The 21,985-nt window shown below is 40.2% G+C and overlaps 1 protein-coding gene across 5 annotated transcripts in view; it reads left to right on the top strand.

Moving 5' to 3' along the window:
• The window catches only part of PCCA (propionyl-CoA carboxylase subunit alpha), a 477,837-nt gene that overhangs the window by 320,230 nt on the left and 135,622 nt on the right, over positions 1 to 21,985 (top strand). For 4 of the 5 annotated variants that reach the window (XM_075061511.1, XM_075061508.1, XM_075061510.1 and 1 more), the window contains one exon: positions 18,148 to 18,246. In XM_075061511.1, the coding sequence (XP_074917612.1) occupies positions 18,148 to 18,246 (99 nt within the window). Of the gene's footprint in view, positions 1 to 18,147; positions 18,247 to 19,947; positions 20,325 to 21,985 lie in introns of those variants that run through there. The other variant, XM_032789918.2, reaches the window with a different exon arrangement.

The following is a 21,985-nucleotide window of genomic DNA, read 5'->3' as shown; positions in this document are numbered from 1 at the left end:
CGTGCTGCAGGAAGCGGAGTGTCGCAACAGGGAGCTGGCGGAGTGGAGCAGGCTGGGGCCAGGCTGCTCCACTTCCGCCTCCATGGGTGAGTGCAGGGGGGATCCCTTCCCCCAAGCCCCTTCCCCTGAGCGACATGTTTGGGGCAGGGGAGAAGGAAGCGGAGCGGGCTGCTCCCAGCCCGCTGCTAATTCTCTGGGACTGCGGGGCCCCCAAAAGTGCCCCCTCACAGTTCCTGCCTCCCAGGCTCGGGGGTGGGGGGAGTCGCTGACCGCCCCCGATACTCTCTGCCGCTTATCCAACCCCTTGGCCCTGGCCCGTCCGGCACCCTTAACACACTGCTCAGAGCAGCGTGTCAGAGCTTTACCGCATTGTATGCGAACTCGCATTATATCAGGTCACGTTATATCGGGGTAAAGGTGTACATGATTTAACTTGGGTTACAAACTCTTATAGTGAGTAAAACCATATTTTCCATGGGAATAGGTTTGTGAGGTTTTTTTCCCCCTTTTCTTTAACTTCAAAACTGAACAATGATTCAGATGGGGGTTTTCTTTTTGGATGGGTGTGCACAGTTATTCAATGCTTTTGGCAAAAACTAGCTTCCTCTACTTCTTCAAATAATGGTATACTTAATACTGTTTAGGATACCTGCATGAAACCTGCAACATCTCTTTCTTTTATCTATTAGCATGTGCTTGAGTAATTTTTAAAGCTGTCTGTAATAAAGGTCAGATCCATTAAAAGCAGGGGTATAAAACTTTATAATAAATTTTTTTAAACCTGAAAAGTGGCATTCTTAACAAATGTTCCGGTGTTTCTGAAGAGGTTAAAACCTGTTGCAGTAGAATCAAATGCCCAGGGTTGTAACTGTAGGATTATAGCCACAAAGATTAGCCTTTCTAATTCCACCAATACATAATTTCTGCATGGAAATAAAGAATTTAGTTTTTAGTTTGCTTCTATGGACATTTATTACAACAATATAGATATGTTCCCAGCGAGGATTCCTATTTCCTTTTTAACAGCAGTGAAAACTGCAAATTATTCTGTTAACTTGGCTTGCCAGTAAGTGTTACTATGCCAAAGAAAAATTCTCTGGATGGTAGAGAAGAAATGTTTGTTTTTCCTGGCTGGTTGCATATGCCGTTTTTAATTTTAATTAAGCATGAATATTTACCTACAGAATTGAACCTTTTTTTTTTTTTTTTTACTTAATGGTCATTTCCCAAGAAATAGCCGTAGACAACCAGTACTGTGGTTATTGTGTAATGCTATTCATTATATAGAACAAATAGGTGTAGATGATAGAAAATCAATAAAATAGCACCCTGCACATTAGCTGCAACACTATGGCTGCAAATTCTTCATCAGGAAGAATCGGTAGGGGAAAAAGGAAACAAAATAGCTAGATCAAAAGCAATGTGGGGAATTAATGTGGAGAAGATGAAAGGGAAACAGGCAAACAATAGAGTAGATGTAAGTGGAGGATTAAATAAAGCAGAAGCAATCATTTTTTTTGTGGGACAGATGAAAAGACATTGAGAATAATTGTTACAGGAGGGCAAGTAGTGACATCAAGTTGAAAATGACATGTATTTAATGGCCATATGAAAGCCAGGACTTGTCCACGATTTGCTCTATCATTCATTTTCCCCAGAGTAGCTTCCTAATAGCTCTCTTAGTAAAGTGTACCACCTTCACTGTGACACTCATAAAAACCTATTTAGCTCTATCAGAAGTTAAAATATCAAGAAAGCATCATTCAGCATTAAATAGTTAGTGGTAACTGTTTTATTTTAAATATATGGGGCCAGATCCTCAGTTGATGTAAATAGGCATAGCTCCATTTAACTTCTGCCGATTTGTATGTGCAGTGTTAGGTTAACTAGTCTGTCTAAAGATGTTTTTACAGAAGTAGCAATCATGTTGCTACAATTTCCAATATTTAGTATTTGTTTTAGTAAGTGGGAAGTTGCGGTAATACAGAATAAACCAGCGCTGCTATTGGGCAAAATAGCAGCTTCATTTTCAAAAAGTACTAAACATTGTTACTGATCAGTTAGAGCTAGATTGAGCCTTTGCACCGAAGCCCTGAATAAGAGATGGCACAAAGTTACACCATCTTAGCAGGAGCCCTTGGAAGGAATTGAGACTCTCAGGAATTGTTTCTTTCTCTGGTTCCCCTTGCTCCAGTGGAGAAGTAATTTATGCAGTTCTTTATAGGGTGCAGCTTATTCTCCATCCCAATTTCATCAGTGTTTAGGCTCAGTCGACTTGCTTATAGGTTGGAGCAGCAGCCCTGCAAAACCTGCTCAGTGCTTACACCTTAGAAGGCCACACAAAGGAATCAAGAGAAACCATATTTCCTTGCATTGCTGCATTGACACCAGTGATGATCTGACCCTTTGAGATGCAAAATAAGCTGTCATTAAACAGTGACAAATTCTGCTTTCATGCTACATGTATTCAAATCTGGCAGAATATTACATCTTACAATATGAGAACTCCCACATTCAGATCTGCCATGCTTGTTACCAAAGTGACTACTCTAGGGAAAACAGAATCTCCAGAGTTGGCCTGCTCTGATGGGAGCAACCCATTCAGTTGGGATGGGGAGTTAAGAACTGAATGTGCTCCCTCCATATGTTAATAGTACTGTATTCCTCTAGGAGGTAGAAGGCCATTTTTTCCCTGTGTTTATTTTTTTCCCTCCATTCCTCTACCTTTGAACATCATCCCCATCATCTGAAACAAGGATCTGAGTCTGCGTGTTAGACTGCTGAGTGCACCTGATGAAGAGAGAAAAGCATAGGATTTTGGAAGAAAGTGTTTCATTTCTGAGAGACCACCGTTATTTTCTTTGGGAGAATCGTCTCTCCCCTTCCATTTTTAAAGTTCTGTGTACTTTTTGTTTCTCCTCATTCTACTGTGATTGCTGTGGTTTCAAGACTTAGCCCTTTCCTGTTAAATACACTTCACCATGTCCCTAAATGAGATCGGTCCCTCAGTCACATCCGTTTCTCATGGTGTCCAAAAAGTGACGAACTAACAATAGTAAATTTTGTGTTTTCTGAGAAGTCTGTGATGACTGTGAAAATGAAACTATTTCCTTTAAAATCCTAGAAGTTGAGATGGAATAGTCCTGTTAGGTCATCTAGTCCATGTATCTGCCAATGTAAAGAAGTTTTCTATAGTATATTTTCTATTCTTTAATCCAATCCAGTTTTAAATGTCCCTAACTTCTCTACGTTTGGGAAGTTATTTCATGGCCTAATACATGAATGCCATATTGATCAGGAGACATAGATGAATGATATACAGGGATTTGGTGCAGCCTGCTACTTTATTAACACTGGGGGCAATATGGCACCTCCCCTTTGGTCTCCTGTATACTATACATTTAACTAGGTCCACTGTAGGATCCAGGGCTACCTGCCATATAACCTGTAACTCAGGGTGGATCCTCCTTAGCCTACCCTTAGCACTCAGCTCATTTCTGAACCGTCTCTCTCACCCTCTCTTGCCCATGAGGGAAGTAAAGGATGACAACTGTCTGTGAACAGTTCAGATCTCCCGTTCTCCCAGAGGTTCTAACAGTGAAAGCCTGGTCCCATTTTACTCTAGTGCTGCATTTTCAGGCATGCATTCTGCCTGTGCATGTGTGTGTGTGTCTGTCTGTCTGTGTGTGTCTGTCTCTCTTTTTTTTTTTTTTTTTTTTTAATGGGCCATCTATTGCACTGCTGATCCAATCAATATCTCCACCTAGGGATAGAGAGTGGCACTCATTCATAAGGGAAGTTATTTGTACACATGTCAAGCAGTTTTTCACAATAGCCTAAATTTCCTTTTTCTTAATTTCATTTCATTATTCCTAGTTGTAGTCCCAAAATAATTCCTCTAAAAGCCTTAGTAGATTGTTGGTGATTTCTTCCCCCGCCCCTCAGACAATTCATTTGTTAATCAAACTCTGTGATTGCCTAATAATTACTACACAGTGGTATCAAAGATTTAGTTTTCCTCTGTACTAAGAATAGCCAGTCTGGGATTTCCAGTATCCCTTTGTGATTACTGTAGATAAAGTGTGATCTTTCAGTCTAGACCCCACTTAACTTTTTAAAATGTTCTTCATAAATCAGTGCAACCAGTCCCTGATGATTTTTGGTGCTCTTCTCTGCACTGTCTTCAGTTTGTCATCTCTTTCCAGTAATGTGCAGCCCAGAACTGAATGCAGTTTGCAGACTCAGTTGCTCTAAGGTTTTATAGGTCTTGATTCCTCTACTTATAACATGTTTTAAATTTAAACCCATGAGTGCAGACCCATTGACATTAGTGATTTCCTGGATTGGTATATAGAGAGGGACTGTTGCTTCCCTGCTCAGTGATGTGATGCTATTTCATATACAGCCTAACGTTATATTGGCCTTTTTTGCTGCTGTATTGAATTTCAATCTAATTTCTGATTTACTGATTTTAATGATTTTCTGCCCATTTTTCTAATCTCTTTGTATTGTGAAAGGAAGTTTTTTAAGAGAAGCTCAAAAGTGGTACTAGTATCTGTGTCTCTTTACTTATTAGTTTCACATAAACCCCTTCTCCCCCCCGCCTTTTATTATTGTCCCTTCTTCCTCTTCAGTACTATAGTATTTTTTCCACTGATATATTTGTACAAGCCTTTTGGGTTGTTATAACTTTCTGGATTTTTTTTGCTTCACTTACATAACTATTTCTTTCTTTTCCTCTAGTGGCTTGCGTCACTACCTTACCGTTTTAGATACAGTTTATTGTGACCTTATGTTACTCCTGAGCAGCCAGGGCTTTTCAAGCCAGCTTGGACACCGTTAAGGATGGAGATTCCACCACTCCTAGGGACCTGTTCCAGTGTTCACCACCCTCTAGGAGAAGTAGTTTTTCCTACTATCCAACGACCTCCCCCACTGCAACTTGAGACCATTGCTCCTTGTTCTGTCATCTGCCACCTCTGAGAACAGCCTAGCTCCATCCTCTTTAGAACCCCCTTTCAGGTAGTTGAAGGCTGCTGTCAATCCCCCTTCACTCTTCTGCAGACTAAATAAGCCCAGTTCCCCTTGCCTCTCCTCATAAATCATAGTCCTAGACTATGTCATTGTAAGAACACAGGATCTAAGAGATGTCCAAATAACCCATGTCCTGAGAAGAGCTGATGATTGCTGGACTGACCAGGACCTGGTGAAGTCAGTCATGTCCATCAGGATTGCACCGAAACATAGAAAGCAATCAAAATCTCACAGATGGCAATACAACGTCCAAAGAATTCAATCCTCAGTGTACCAAGAGAACTTCCAAACGCTCCTCAGTGAAAAGCTAGTCATATGGAAATGACAATATAAGTGTTGAAGAAGACTGGGAAGCCCTAAAACAGACCATCCATGAGGTTTGCGAGGAATCCATTGGCCTTGCTACCCGCCACCATCAGGACTGGTTTGACAACAACACTGAGATTACCGCCGTTTTGGACCAGAAGAAAAAAGCTTTCTGTAACTGGGAAAACCAACCACTATCCAGCCAGAAGCAGAGCTCTTTCCATCAGCTCAAAGCTGAAGTTCAAAGGAGGATCAGAGAACTCAAAAACGAATGGTGGGAAAACAAAGCAAAAGAAATCCAAATATTCGCCGATGGACATGATATGCGGAGGTTATTTTGTGAGACAAAGACCCTGTACAGACCAAGCTCATGTGGCCTCAGCTCTGAAATCCGAAGATGGTAGTACCCTTCTGAAAGGTAATGAATCCATCAAAGAGCGCTGAAAGGAACAGTACCAAAAGCTTCTAAATCAAGAATCAACTGTGATTGACGACACCATCAACTCCATCCCTCAACACCCAATCTGGGAAACTCTTGCCAACTCACCAACACCTGAGGAGGTCTGCAAAGCAATTAAACAAATGAAGTACAACAAAGCACCAGGCCTTGATGGCATACCAGCTGAAGTTCTGAAAGTAGGGGAGAAACACTGACTAACAAGCTTCACTTGCTGTTCCTCAAAATCTGTAGCACTGAAGAAATCCTTGCTGACTTAAGTAATACTTAACATCATCACCATTTTCAAAAAGGGAGACAGGGCCCTTATTTTGTTTTGTTTCCCTTATAGAAAGTCATTTGAGTGCAAATGATGCCTCTTTGTCTGTGGTGGGTCACTGGCAGTGGAGATGGTGGGGATCTGTTGTGCAAATGAGAACAAGATTTGGAGAGGTTGTTTGGGGGTTGAGCACCCCTTGTGTAGAGCTCTGCTCGAAAGAGGCTCACAGCTCCAACTATGCAGATCCTCAGTCTTTGACCTCTCCTCTAAGGAATCTCCATATGGGCTGTGGCTACAATTTCAGCCCTCTAGGCTAGAGTAGTCTTTGTGGAGTGACTCTGTAGGCTCTCTACCTCCTAGGTGACATGATTTCTCCCCTGCACAGTTGGCCAAAACTCAGCTAGGTTATGTGGGCTGGGCATTGTCTCAGGATTTGTGCCTTTGTGCTTAAATGAAGTGTTAGGAGAAAGTAGAAAAAAATGTTAGTATCTCTGGGGGCTAAGAGAGATTTAAAAGTAAAAATATTAGCATTCATAGTTAGTTTCCATTATTTTCCCATCATTGGAGTTTTACTGGAATCTTGTGGCTCCTGTGGAAAATCTAAAACCAGTCTTGATTCTAGGTAGAAGGGGTTATTGCAAGAGTCGGCAACCTCTGGCAGGTGGCTCTGGCCAGGCCAGTTTGTTTACCTGCTGTGTCGACGGGTTCGGCCGATCATGGCTCCAACTGGCCGCGGTTCGCTGTCCCAGGCCAATGGGGGCTGTGGGAAGATACGCGGGTTGAAGGATGTGCTGGTTGCGACTTCCCACTACCCCCATTGGCCTGCAGCGGTGAACCGCAGCTAGTGGAAGCTGCGATCAGCCGATCCTTCCGATGCAGCAGGTAAACAAACTGGCCCGGCCCAAGCAGCCTGCCAGAGGTTGCCGACCCCTGCGTTATTGGTTATTTCTTTTGAGTTTTAAAAAAGTGCATAACACAAGAACCTATGTTTTAACCGCTCAAATATAAGTATTGATAATGATGTTACTGAGAGATCCCAAAGCAAACCAGCATTATTAAGAGACAGGTATAAGGTAGCTCTGTGTAAGTATTCTTTAGGAAATAAACTTCTGTTTTCATTGTGATAGAAACAATAAAAAATGAATGTTTTTGCATTTGAGAGACCCATACAGTTTTATGTTATTTAAACAGGCAAGGATAATATTTGTGATGTGTTCCTGCCTTAGATTTTGGTGACTTAGATGTAGAGTATGTTGTTGTACTGCATCCTGTACAAATTATAACAGTCTTTTCTTTAATTCTGGAGGATGCCTAATTGTTGCAGTAAACATGTCTTTCTGAATTTATTTTATGGAATGCATGTTTTATTTAGTGAACTGTAAGACTCATTCAGTTGTTGTTCACAACCATTGTAAAGACATGTATCTTTGATTTACAAAAATTTTTGAATATTTATAGATGATTAAAATACAGAGGTTGTTTAGCAGGTGCTGACTTTAATTTGTAGTTACAGTATTATGAGGTTTCTCTGGTGAGAGAATTAAACAAAAATAATTTCAAAGGATGTAGGTAATCCGCCTCTAATGCCAAATTATTTCAGGGTGTGCACTTTACTTTTTCCCCTTCATTTGCGTAGATCGGAAAACTGAATGTTCCAAACAACTTGTGGAAACTTTTCCACATCAACTTTACATGTACTAAAAATGCAATTTATGTATTTAGCTGAACACATTTAAAAGGACTAGAATGAATTAATGTTGGAAAGATTTTTTTTTAAAATACTGTTGATTTGTTTTTAGCTGATATATTTAACATAGCAAAGTTGAAATTAACCCTGGTAAAAATCAGTGGCACCTAATTAAACTTATTGAGGATACCGAAACTCACAGAATTCACACAGCATTTATTTGCACAAGACATCTCTGCTTCTATCAATGAGCGCATGGTAAACAATGCAAAGTTCAAATAAATAGGAATAAATATAAAAATGTATTATTTGTTTCCACATAATGAGTCATCTCCTGTGGTATCCATCTTATTTCAAAACTGGAGCCATTTCCAAACTCTTTAATCTCCATTCCTTTTGTGAGAATGGCACTAATAGCTTCCCCACATCCTTACGTCTCCTTGTTGCGGTAGCTTTTCCTCCTTCCCTTAACTCCTGTATGTTAGGCTGAACTATCTCATGTGGCTGAATTTGTCTCGCCTCTATCTATCGTTGAAGCCTCTAGAGTCATTGACATTCTCCTTCTCTTGCCTGTCTTTATTTTAAAGCCTGACTCAGGCTGTTTCTACAGTGAAAATAAACTTACAATTACTCTGAACGCTTTCACACAGTCTTTGCTTTCTAAAAGTCATGTTGGTTCATTGGTAAGAAATCTGTATTTGTTTCAAGCCAAGAGTGCTCAGGACAAAAACAGTTGTGAATTGTGTGTGTGTGTGTGTGTGAGGTAAAGTTCACACTGCCAAAAGTGTGGTGTAATTTAGATGTTTTCCTCTCACTTTCTGCTGTTCTTTGCAGACCTACAGTTAAAATACCTGCTTCACTTTTAGCATATGAGCTTGTGTTTTAAAAGTTAGCATGCTCATAAAAAGCCACAATAAAGAGCCTCCTGGTTACATTTTCCTTCATCTAGTCTCTTCTCTTGCCTAAATTTTAAAGTGAGCCAGTTGCTTTTTACATTTGGAAGTAGAAAAGAAAATACCTCCAAGGGCCACTTTACTCTGATAACTGCACAGCTGGTAAAAAGTTATTTTTACCCAGGTGAGTTAATATGGAGTACAGATGTGTTCACTATGGTTTTTTGGATGAGGGGTGTAAGTTAGAGCCGAAGTGGCCAATGACAAATTAGGAGGGAGTTAAGAAAGAACCTGCTTTAATTCTATAATGTATTTACAAGCTACAGCATAGCAGATTTAGATTAAATGTCAGGAAAAGCATCCTAACTATAAGCACAGTAGGACAATGGAACAAAACACCTAGGGAAGTCATGGAATCTCCTTCATGAGTGGTTTTCAAAAAGAGGCTGGATATAGCCACCTGCCTTGGGTGGTTTAGACATAAAAAAAATCCTGCATCTAGAGAGGGGGTTAGACTAGATGACCTTTGAGGTCCCTTCTAAGCCTATGGTTCTATGATTCTGTGATTCCACAGTTGTCTTGAAATCCAAGGGCCAGCTCCAATTCAGTCTTGGTGTGAGAGGTGATAACTGAGGGCATGTCTACACTACAAAATTAAGTCGACCTATGTTAGGTTGACTTACAGTTACCACAGTATTTACTGGGTTTTTTTTTCGTGTACACACACACTACACTTCTTCCATTGGTGGTGCACATCCTCACCAGGAGTGCTCCCACTGTCGTAAGAGGGGCAGTGTGGGGGGCTGAGAGCCCAGAGCTTCCTGCTGGGAGCCCAACTGCTGCCTGGGCTGTCAGCTCCACTCCCTGCTGAGAGTCCAGCCCAGGAGGCTCCCTACTGGGAGTCCAGTGGCTGCCCAGGCTCTGGGCACAAAGCTCTGCATCCAGAGCCTGGACAGCACTCGAGCCCAGTGGAGAGCCTGGAGCCCAGAGCCCAAACTGTATCTGGGCTCACAGCTGGAGCTCCTCAACCGCCCTAGGGTGACAGCCACAGCTGTTAGCCGGGTGTGGGGTTCACAGCAGGGACCCTACCAGCCTTTCTTTTAAATTTCACAGCTCCAAGGCAGAGCTGTGAAATTGACAAGAGTGACAGCCAACAACTGATGTAAGTAACGCAGTGTCTACACAGACACTGCGTTTCCCTAAGTACACTGACATAAGCCCTACGCCTCCTGTGGAGACATTTACATCAGCTGGAGCAAGGCTGTAGTGTCCACACTGACATAATTAGATCGACATAAGCTGCTGTCTGTCTTAGGGTATTTCTACACTAGAGCTGGGAATGAGCTTCCCAGCTCAGATAGACAAACTTGTGCTAGCAGGACTCAAGCTAGCTTGCTAACAATAGCCGTGTGTAGGGTCACCAGGTTTTATAGGGACAGTCCTGATTTTGGGGTCTTTTTCTTATATAGGCTCCCATTACCCCCCACTATCTGTCCCGATTTTTCACACTTGCTGTCTGGTCACCCTAGCCATGTGGATGCTGCAGCTCAGGTTCTCAGGCTCACCCAAGGCCCTGGGTCTGAGCTCAGGTGGCTAGGCTGAGTCTCCGCCAAAGCTGCAACGTCGACACCGCTATTTTTAGTGCACTAGCCAGAGCCCCACTAGCATGAGTTTGTCTACCTGGGTTGGGAGTCTGGCCCCAGCAGTATAGACCTACCTTTAGGTACTGCTGCAGCCTTGTGTGCTTTTATGACAACTGAGGTCAGTAGGATTGGAACTACTAAATGAAATCAGTACCCAAGGGCCCAGTAAACCTAGCTTTCGTCAATACAAAATGTTCAAATCAAAAGTATCATTCTGTCAGTCCTTTTCTTTATAATTTACTAGTTTAATGAGAAATAGCATTGCTGCCAGTGCAGTATAATGGGAAAAATCCTTGAAACTAGTGGCTGATTATGTCCAATGTGACCACCTAGGTGATGTATAGTAGGGGGTTTCAACTTTTTTCTTTCTGAGCTGCTCCCCTCCCCATATTATAAAAACTCCATAGCCCATCCGTGCCACCACAACTGGTTTTCTGCATATAAAACCCAGGGCTGGCATTATGGGGTAGCAAGCAGGGCAATTGCACAGGACCCCACACCACAGGGCCCCCTGTGAAGCTAAGTTGCTCAGGCTTTGGCTTCAGCCCCGTGTGGCAGAGCTCAGGGACTTGTGGAGGGGATTCGGCTTTCTGCCCTGGGCGTCAGCAAGTCTAAGGTTGGCCCTGCTCTCCACCCCTGAAACCTGCTCGCCGTCCTGGTTGGGAACCACTGCTACATAGTGTCTTGTGTTGGGTACAACTTTCAAGTATAACAAAGAACACTTCTCTTTCTCATTCACTATTTTGAAGCCTGCTGACCTTGTTGGATCTATGCACCAAGTTCTAGATGTATGAAATAAAACGTTTCTGTTCTATTAGGGGACTGTTATCAGTGCTCAGCAGTTTGCTGTAGCACAGTATTTAGCTTAGACCAGACACAGAAGCCCATCAAGTACATAATTCTTATCTTAAAAAGAAGGCCATTTCCAAATAAATCAAGATATTTTTCCCCAGAAAAATATAGGGGGGTGTGTGTGTGTGTATGTGTGTGTGTGCACTTTTTAATTTTTCATATATCCTCTCTCCCAGTAGGTATCCATGCAGCGATACCTATAACTACCAGATGTCTAAAGTTGACTTCCCATAATTAAGACACCAAAAATTAAAGGCACAAGACTTGCCTATAAAAGAGCCAGAATAGGAATTCAGGAATTCTTGCTGCTCAGCCTATGAGCTAATTGTTAGGGATATTGTCTCTCTAATAAAAATTATTTGATTTTGGCCTGTCCATCATTTCTTATTTTGAAACTTACCATAAGGTTTAGTGAAGGTCACTGCTAAATAAATGATTTTTAAAAATTCATTTCTGTCCTAAAATCTGATTGTTGTCTAAAATGGAAGCAGTTTAAATCTATCTTATACTCATGGTAACACACCGTACAATAAGGCCATTACCTATTCTTTTCAGATTTCCACGGTTAAGTGGGAAAAGAGTTGGGATCATGGTCTGCCTCTGAGGTGAACAAATGGAACCTTTGCAACTGAAAGGCAGTTAAAGATCAGGCTTGCTTAGTGCTTGCAGTACATAGACATGAGTTTTAGCTCTGAATTCCCAGAAAAGACAGGGAAATGTCTGAACTATTCTGCCATTTTCTGTCTGGTCCTACATGAGACCTCTCCCTAACATCATTTAGTGAAGCGAGGCTCTGCTCAAAACTCTGTCACTTGATGACTATCTCCAATGCACTAGCCACAAGCTGAGGAAAGATACCCCTATGTATAGCCTGAAGGGAGTGGCATATGAGCTAGCCACACCAGTTCTGTACACAGGGGACTCCATGCTAGGATAAACCCTAGCAGGGCAGCACTGAGTAGTTTCTGTGCTCTTTGTGCTGCCAGGGTGGTGCAAACGGGATGAAGCCGGGAAGAGAATCAGGCTATCTCTTTCTGTTCTGTAATGATCCTATGAAAGCATGAACCATGCTTCCCAAACCCACTGTACGCGATCAAGCTAAAGGCACAATGGCTGTTACAAAATATTATCCTGATAAACGCAAATTTCTCAACAACTAATTGCTTTAACTCTTTGCATTAGTGTGGCTTTGAGCTATGTGGATGCAGTTATCGTACAAATATAAGCTATTTTCTCAGTACTGACTCTACAAGAAAATCTGAAGCAGCCGAACAACAAAGCATTTGTCATAGTAAAATTCATTTGGAGGATATAGTGTCTCTGTTAGGCTTTTCTAAGGGGACTTTTACCCTAGTAAATGCCAAAAGTTGGGTCTTGCTGATCAGAGTGATAAATGCCATCACTTTTCTCTCTCGTTGTTTTGCTTTTTATTCCATTGCCACCGAGCTGAAGAGTTGATATTCATTACCGTCTTTTCCCATTACCTCCTAGACTGGAATGCTCCCATTTCCAAAGTGAGATATACCAAGCCTCTACTGACAATTTACATGAATCTGCTACCTTACAGAAAAGAAATCTAATATGGAGCTGACTGTGTGTGTGTTTGAGTTATTGGGGAGGAAAATGATCTTGCAGTTATAGGCTGTCCACTCTATAAATGTGCTAAAATGCTTTGAAAATGTGAAAGAAATCATGGTACTCCATACAACATAGCAATGTGCATTTGAAGTCAGAGCCCAGGAATTCAAAATCTTCTGGTCTCATTCATAGCAGGTAAAAGGCTGCCTTGATGACACTTAGAGCAAATGAATTTCTCTCCTGCAGTCATGCACTGAATAAATCGCTTGATCTGGTTTGGTACAAAAGGGCAGGATCTATATATAAATAGTTAACAGCTTTCTTCAGGACAAGTGATGTATAGGCTGGAACTCTCTCTTGGGGTCTTTTTTAGAAGTAAGTGCAAATATGAACAGAAGAAAAGTTTCTTCTAATGAGATTGAAACATCACACATTTTAACTTCTTCTTTGAGACTACAGGAACAACCACTTCAAAGGTATTTAATGCTGACCTTGCATTTGTTTGAAAAAAAAGAAAGGGGAGGGAGCAGATTTCTGTTAAACTGATGTGAATATACTTTTGTGAACAGATGCACACAGATAATGCACCTTATCACTGACTAGTTAATTCGTATCAAAGATGTTCCTATCATATATACTTTAGTGCGTCCAGCTTTTATTTGAAAGCCACTGCTAGCCGGCTTAATGTGAGCTCTCCCCTTTTGTTGCTTTTCCCAATTTGCCCTTGCATTGTGCTGCGCTCTGCTTTTCCCCAAAGCTCCTGCCTGTCCTGTTTGCTCTTTTATTCACCTTTTCTGCAGCTCCTCTTAGACATATTTATTTTAAATCATTGCTGGGGTTGTGTTGAGTGATGTTCTGGATCTAGCCTAAATAAGGCTGTAAGTTATACTCTGGTATGAATACATCCACCAAAATCAGCAGAGAATCCTGTGGCACCTTATAGACTAACAGATGTTTTGGAGCGTGAGCTTTCGTGGGTGAATACCCACTTCGTCAGACGCAGCTGCTTTTACAGATCCAGACTAACACGGCTACCCCTCTGATACCATTCACCAAAATGTCTTATCAGTGGTGAATTTGGTAAATAAGACTCTTCAGAAATACTACAAAGAGGCATCTGTTTTCATATTTCCAACGTCAGTTTTTTCTAAGGAGGGAAGGTTATTTTCCAACTGAACCGACGCAGCTGAAAGTCTTCAGTCCAAACCTTCTTCTTTCTTTCACTTTGTCTTACACGCAAACCAGCCAAACAAATGATCTTGCACATTCAAAACCTGCCATGTGCCCCATGGGGTCGTAGGAGTTTCCTGGTTGGTGGTTGTAGCCTCATTAGCCCTGGACAAAAATTAAACAAAAGATTAATGCTCCAAAATTTGCTCATCTGTCTACTACTTTGTGTCTATAAATCACTCAGCTATATTGTTGCCCTAGTGCAGGGTTAGGCAACATATGGCACAGATGCCGAAGGCGACACGCGAGCTGATTTTCAGTGGCACTCACACTGCCCGGGTCCTGGCCACTGGTCTGGGGGGCCCTGCATTTTAATTTAATTTTAAATGAAACTTCTTAAACATTTTAAAAACCTTGTTTACTTTACATACAACAATAGTTTAGTTATATATTATAGACTTATAGAAAGAGACCTTCTAAAAACGTTAAAATGTATTACTGGCACGCTAAACCTCAGATTAGAATGAATAAATGAAGACTGGGCACACCACTTCTGAAAGGTTGCCGACCCCTGTCCTAGTGTGTCATTCTGTAGTGTCTGAATGGCCACTGCCTAGAGGAGGGTATCTTCATATCTCAACAAGCTACTGACGCTGATTTCTGTTTAAAACAACAGTGTGGACAGGCCCAGCAGAATTCGATTTCTTTATTTTTTTAAAATAATTTTGATGGATAATATGTTTATTTTTAAGCTTGTTTTTTATATTTATTTACATTTTTCACTGTTGTGTGAAATGGCTTTGAAACATTTTTTCAATTTTATCTGTTAATTTTCACAGTTTCAGGAAATTATGGGGGAGTCAGATATTGGGGGAATCAAATAATTTGATGGTAGATATTGAGGTTCAAAAAGTTGATGCTATCTAACGGTTAAAACAGAAATTTTCACCATCATATGTCAAAATATACAAAGTAAATATCCTTAAATCAAACTCTAATAAGTTCTCAAGCACTATTTTTCTTATTTTACCTTTTGATTATCATCGATGGAAATGTTTTTTCACTGGTTTGTATGTACAGTGAAATTGATGTTTAGTGACATTTACTGATTAAAAATCGAATCCTTCCATGCCTAATTATAGAGGTTTGTGACACTCCCACTGAGTCAGACCATTCTCTGACCATAATATTTGGCTTTCTGCTTCCATCCCTTTAGCTAGCTTGGCTTTTGGACTTGTGGTTCTGCTCTTACTTTACTTGGCTCATTTCTGGAAGGGACAGTCTCACTACTTTAACAAGTATGGGTCTAATTAATCCCACAGATAACTGGTTTTTTAATTTGTTTTTGGCTTGTATAGAAGCTTCTCACTACATAGTGCAATTAACCTGCTTCCTGCAAGGCCACTGTGCTCTTATCCTCAGACCTTGCCTCACTTTTCCTATGGTGTGATATATTTTCCCCTCCCTGCCCTGCCACTTTAAGCATTAGAGCTTTTGCTGTCTCGGTCACCTTTGCAAAATTTTCTCTGGACTCTTTTTGGTGCAGACTGCGTACCGATTCCCTCATTTGGCCCTACGTGTCATGCTGAATTGTGAATATATGGTAGAAACAATGCATTGCCTTCATTTTCTCCTTTTCCACACAATCCACAATAAATGCTGCAGTGTTTGAACCATGCTTCGCTAATCAAACCTGCTCCAGAGCCTCCAACTTGCATCATGGCCACCCTCACAGTGCATTCTGCCCCATTTTCTGGATGCTGACTTCATCTGAATCGCAGATGATTAGATTTGTATGTATTCTTGTGAGGACTTAGAGTCTGGTAACTTGCCAGTCTGACACTTTTTAAAATATCTTTTTACAGTGATAGAGGGACTAATAATGAAATTCGTTGCAGAGTTGAGGTGTTTGAATGGCACCCTTCACCTTTGATTAGTACTTAGATGTCAGCTGTAGCTTCTACCAGACTATATGTAAGTCTTGCAGAAGTACAGCCCCAGAGTGAAGTTTCAGTTGCTTGTTGACCAGTATTCTGCTCTGCTCTGGCAGCTGCTCCTTTGTTTTCTTGTTCCTGAGAAACACTGCAAGTTTATTATCATTATTATTTATTATTTATTTGTATTACCATAGAGCCAAGGAGCCCTAATCATATGCCAGAAGCCCATTGTGTTAGGCACTGTACAAACACAGAACAAAAGATGGTCCCTGCCCCCAAAGATCTTACAATCTATATATAAGATAAGAGACACCAGATGGCTACCGACAGACGGGGAAGTACAAGGAAAGAATGAGGCAGTACCGGTCAGCATGGTAGAGAGTACTCTCAGCACACCAGCAGCTTAGCTGTTGCCAAGTTCTTTGTAGGCATCACAGCAAAGGAGAATTTTGAGGAAGGATTTGAAGGTGGTGATTGTTTTAGCACAACTGATTTTTTCTTAGTAGTGTTCTTAATTATGTCATCAGAGAAGGATTGGCTTTTCTATCAGCTTTAGTTTGGAAGGACAGCTGTCGGTCAAAGAGTGTGAAGACAGGGCACCAGGCTTGTTCTGCTCTAAGTGGAGTCTCTTTCACAAGTTTTATACTGTTCTCAGCAGAGATAATATTTGCCAATTTACTTTTATTGACATTGGGACAGATTGACTGGTATGCTCCGGCTGCTTTGTGCTGTTCCTGTGATGCAAAGCAGCTGTAAACCTGGTTTAACTTCAGCCAGGTTGATGGCTGTTTTGTATCACTAGAACAGTGCAAAGCAGCTGGATCATGCCAGCTGATCTAGCCTTTTGGTGAACCATTATAAATTACTTGTTTTATTCATGATCTCTAAACATGACTGTTTCTGAAGCCAAAGCCTGTAGGAATATTGAGTGGATCATACCTGTTAAAGAAAACTTTTATATTCTAAAATAAGCATCTGTGAAATTAGAGGTTTCTTGGGCTAAAAGTTTTCCAAGGTGAAATGAAATTATGCATATTAACAATATATTTGTTTATGTGGAACTCCTTTAGATACAGTATAATTTTTGCTGCCTTACCCTGTTGTCAAATATATTAAATGAAATGATAAAATGTTCAAATTTAAAAATGCTAATTTTTAGATGTCTTTACTATGTTGCCAAAAAAGGGCACAGCACTTATTGTAAATGCAGTTTGCTGTAGCAGTGTTTTCTTCCAGTTTACTGAGATCATTTCAGTGGCATGAAATATAAGTGATTTTGGTAAACTTGATGTTGTTGTCTGTGATTTATCGATTGGACATATTCTAGGTCTTTTGAGGGTATGACTGGATGCAAGATAACAAAATCCCCATTGTTTTCCTTTTATTTAAAATATAATGTATAGTTGAGATCGTTTGTACTTACCTTTGCCTTGCATAAATAACATTTTACATGTTTGAAGCACTCTGCAAATGTTAATCAATATAATATTATTGTATAAATGGTATTTTTACTACCTTTTTATTAAACTCTACTGTTACTAAACTCTAAGGTCCTTGTAGCAGAATACAACATTCAGCAGTTTGTGGTAATTTTTTTTTAACAGGGAGTGATAGCCCAAGTAGAGTGAATGTAAGAGAGCTAAGTCAGCATTATTCCTGTTACTAACTTTGTTTCATAACTCAGCTTATTTCTCCTTATGTAGAAAAATTCTCATTAAAAAAAACGCCGTGATGATTTTTCCCCCTTAAGTCTTTCAGGATAACCACAATGGAATGTTAAGTGTGAAATCAGTCCTCTGATTAGTAATAAATTGAGGGGAAACATGACAGAACTTGCAAAGTTTGACTGGACTTTGAGATGTAACACCAAAGAATTAATTACTGCTTCATATTAATCAAGATAACAATGCAAAAGCCTTCATTAAGAGCACAGGGAAAGTTCTTCCTTGGTCCTTGGAGAGAATATTATATGCAAGCCCTGTGGTGTGGGTTGCAAAGTGTCACTCGAATTTATATGCATTACTTGTCTAATTGCAGTAAATGTAGCATGTCCAGATAGATTTAAAAGTTGGATGGGTGTTTGTTACTTGCTGGAAATCACTTGAAACCTCACTACTCAGAGGCAGCTGTTCACAGGTCCTTCACCTCTCCCCAGAGATGCCTAGAAGACTCTGTTGTTGGACCCTGTCTTTTATGGCAGAAGCAGTAAACATGACAGGTTGTTTGGGAGCCATCTGTTTTAAAATAGTTTCTGCTTGCTATGCAGCAATGAACTTGAGATCAGTGTTCTGTCCGTCTTCATGGTAACAGTCTTATTTGGTGTCACAACAGGTGGAAGTTGATGGGATGAAACTAAATGTGACCAGTGAGTGGAACCTGGCTTCACCCTTATTGTCTGTCACCATTGATGGCACTCAGAGGACTATACAGGTAAATTCACTGACACGTTATTTGTGGAACTGAAATGACTGCACCTCTTCAGATCTAAATACACTATATATCTGTAGGGATACTAAATTTGGTGTACAACAGAAAAACACAGTGTTGTTCTAACATAGTCTTTCTCCCTCTATTTAACAAGCCTGGAGCGTTATTGAGATCAATTTCTAGAGAAAATATTTGAGAAGATGACATGTCAGAATGCTCTTTATATTAGAGACAATATCACACCTTTCAAATATCTCACATATCAAGGGACCTCACTCATTTTAGTCTGAGATTTACATATGTTTCTCACAATTGTAGTGTCTCTTCACTTCTATTGTTGAAATAAGAAATATATATTTATTAAAAGAACAAATACAAAGTCATTCCTGCATGAATAATTATGTGTCCCTCATTTGAGTCTTTCCAGATTGAAAGGCAAGGACCGCATCTTTCCTGAATTTTTGTTTTTTATTAATGTATATCAGTTTCTTGCTTTGAAGAAGAAGAAGAAGAAAAAAGCAACACCCTCACCTCCACAAAGCTAAAGAATAGTTCATGAATTGCATCAAATTCTAAAGTATCCCTGGTGAAAGTGTTTTAAAAAAAAAAGAAATTGCATTCCCATTTTGTATTAACTGTTTTTCAATTTTTCTCAGGGTAAGGTGGTTCAGAATTTTCATAGGCTATGTCTACACTACCATTTATGTCGCTCAGGGCTGTGAAAAGACACCTACCTGAGCAACATGAATTACTCCAACCTAAGCATCAGCGTAGACAGCGCGAGAGCTTCTTCCAACAACATAGCTATCACCACTCATTGCGGTTGGATTAATTAAGCCAAGAGTAGCTACACTAGAGCAGTGGTTCTCAACCAGTGGCACTTGTACCCCTGGGATACGCAGAGGGCTTCCAGGGGGTACATCAGCTCATCTAGATATTTGCCTAGTTTTATAACAGGCTACATACAAACTATTAGAGAAGTCAGTACAAACTAAAATTTCATACAATGACTTTTATACTGCTCTATATACTATACACTGAAATGTGAGTACAGTATTTATATTGCTGTCGATTTATTTTATAATTATATGGCAAAAATGAGAAAGTCAGCAATTTTCAGTAATAGTGTGGCTGTGACACTTCGGTATTTTTATGTCTGATTTTGTAAGCAAGTACTTCTCAAGTGAGGTGAAAGTTGGGGTTACGCAAGACAAATCAGTCTCCTAAAAGGGGTACAGTAGTCTCGAAAGGTTGAGAAATCCTGCACTAGAGAGCATGCAGCTGTGCCACTGTAAGCCCTCTTCTGTAGCCAGGGTCCCATTTACTAAATAGCCATTTTATTAATAAGATCAGGGTGTCTGCACACCCTCCAAGTTATAGGAAAGAGATTAAGATTCTGAAACCCTGGAATTACTTGAAAAATAGTATAAATTTATCAGTGATTCAGCATTTTTTAAAAATGACTGCTGAACATGTACATTATGTTTTTCATTTTTGTTCATAGCAAATGCCACACCGATGAGCTTTTCCGTGTGACTGAATTTGAATGACTTCAGTTTTGGGCAACCGAAACTGTTGCATCTTTTAAGGATGGTATGAGTAGGAAATGAGTGACATTCTCACTGTATGTCCAGGCAAATATATACAAATGGGGCTTTCTAGCGCATTTGTGTTCTTTAGGGACTATTCAAAGTTTTCTCACAGGGTCGGTGTGGCTGGAGATCATCCTCAGCTTTTACTCACATGCTCCACTCTCAGAATTTACCTGCTTCCATCTAAAGAAAATCTTTAGGTTTAGATTTAAAGCCTGCTCACTTTACTAATCTTCAACAAGAAGCCATATGTATTTATAAAAAAATGAGATGTTCAGAAGAAACCCACCATATTTGGTGTGCATACATGCATGTTTTCAGATGAGTTTCCATCAAAACTAAAGGGAAGTGCATAAGGATATATTACAGCAGTATACAGCATTAGGAAGCTTTTATTGTTGCTGACTAATAGTAGGTAGATTGATTATATACCAAAAACATGATATTTGAACTTGCATCTTTGTTTAATTCCCAAAGCACAGAATGTTGCCATAGCTGGACACGTTTACCGGGCTCAACCACCTAGCAGTAATGGGGTCATTGAATTGCTAGAATACGGTTATCATATGCAATGCATGCAGGGGTCACTCCAGCTGCTGTACAACAAATATTTTGGAATGTGTGTTATACAAGAAGTGTAAAAACTATAGTTATTGTTTTTCTTTGAGATATCTATAAACCTCTGTTTTGTTCAGAAGTCCTGTAGCTTGAAAAGTTATGAATGCTGTGATTGTTTATATATGTAAAATCATGGTTACAACGTGATTAACCCTTGATATCTGCTCATTGGAATCCAAATTGGATTTTTGTTTCTCTAGACTTGTTTCTCCCCCAAGAACCAGATTAGATTAGCATGTTCCTATGAGTCCATTTGTCCCCAAGAGCATTTGATCCCAGAGTCTTAGTGTATTTTCCTTCAGCAAGTCTTCGCCCTAGAGCCATTTAAGCAACTAACATAAATGAATCGAATAATTCCAGCTGTGCTTTATTAATTTTCAGACATTCTAATTTCTCTTCATAGTTGGTTTCATTCATCTAAATTTGTTTAACCAGTTTATTCTTTGTGAACATTACATTTCTTTGAAGATTGATTTATGTACCTAGGGCTTGATCCTGAAAGGTGCTGAGTGCTCTGATCTCAATCCAGCAAAGCCCTTAAGCATGTAAGGAGTAAAGAAGGAAATGATTTTCAAATGTTTTGTTTTAAAATGTATTTATGCAAATTGTAGTCTGAATATTCAAATTGTTGCATATCCGTCACCTGCTTAAAATAAGTAATTAGACACCTGAGTCTATTTACATTCATCTGTTAAAGGATCTTGGCTCAGAATGTGTAAATAAAGGAAGTACCGGTCTAAGCAAAGAGTAGATCAGTGACATGGGTGGGTACCAGAAAATACCGTGATCCCGCAAAGTTGAAATCAGTGGGTTTCTGTTCTTAAAATTAACTGTGTGCTTAAGTGCTTTGTTGGATAGGAGCCAGAGTACTAAGCACCTTGCTGACAAAATCTCAAAAATAAAATATTGCTGAGAGTTCAATGACTGCCCCCAACCATAGATTTTTATTGATGCAGTATCTCAAAACAGTTTTGCTTATTATAGATTATGTATTATTTGGGTTTCAGACCCCAAATACAGGAACTGCAAAACGTTTTTGTTTGTTTAAGCAGTAGATGAGTTTGGAAAGATTTAGTGAGTGAGGTGCATGAAGACTGGTCGATGTCTTCTAGTAGTACACAGCTACTGTACACTGTTGCTTTCTGCAGGGTCATTTTACTATTATCTCTATGAAAGAGAAATATTACGTATGCTCCCACTTCTTTTTCTTAGATGAGAGAGCAGACCTGGCTTTTCTCAGAGCTTGTAGGATCACCCTATGTTTTCACATTTACTCTGTAAGCCCGCCATCATCATAGATCATAGAATCATAGATTATTAGGGTTGGAAGGGACCTCAAGAGATCATCTAAGTCCAACCTCCTGCTCAAAGCAGGACCAATCCCCAAATCGCCCCCTCAAGGATTGAACTCACAACCCTGGGTTTAGCAGGCCAATGCTCAAACCACTGAGCTATCCCTCCCCCCACAGCCAAAGGAGCTCAGCAGTGTTATTCCAGACGTGATGAGAGGGGTTGCTACTGAGTAACTGATT

This window comes from Chelonoidis abingdonii, chromosome 1 (genome assembly GCF_003597395.2).
Source record: "Chelonoidis abingdonii isolate Lonesome George chromosome 1, CheloAbing_2.0, whole genome shotgun sequence".
Classification (NCBI taxonomy): domain Eukaryota; kingdom Metazoa; phylum Chordata; order Testudines; family Testudinidae; genus Chelonoidis; species Chelonoidis abingdonii.
This window is presented reverse-complemented; position numbering and strand designations above follow the sequence as displayed.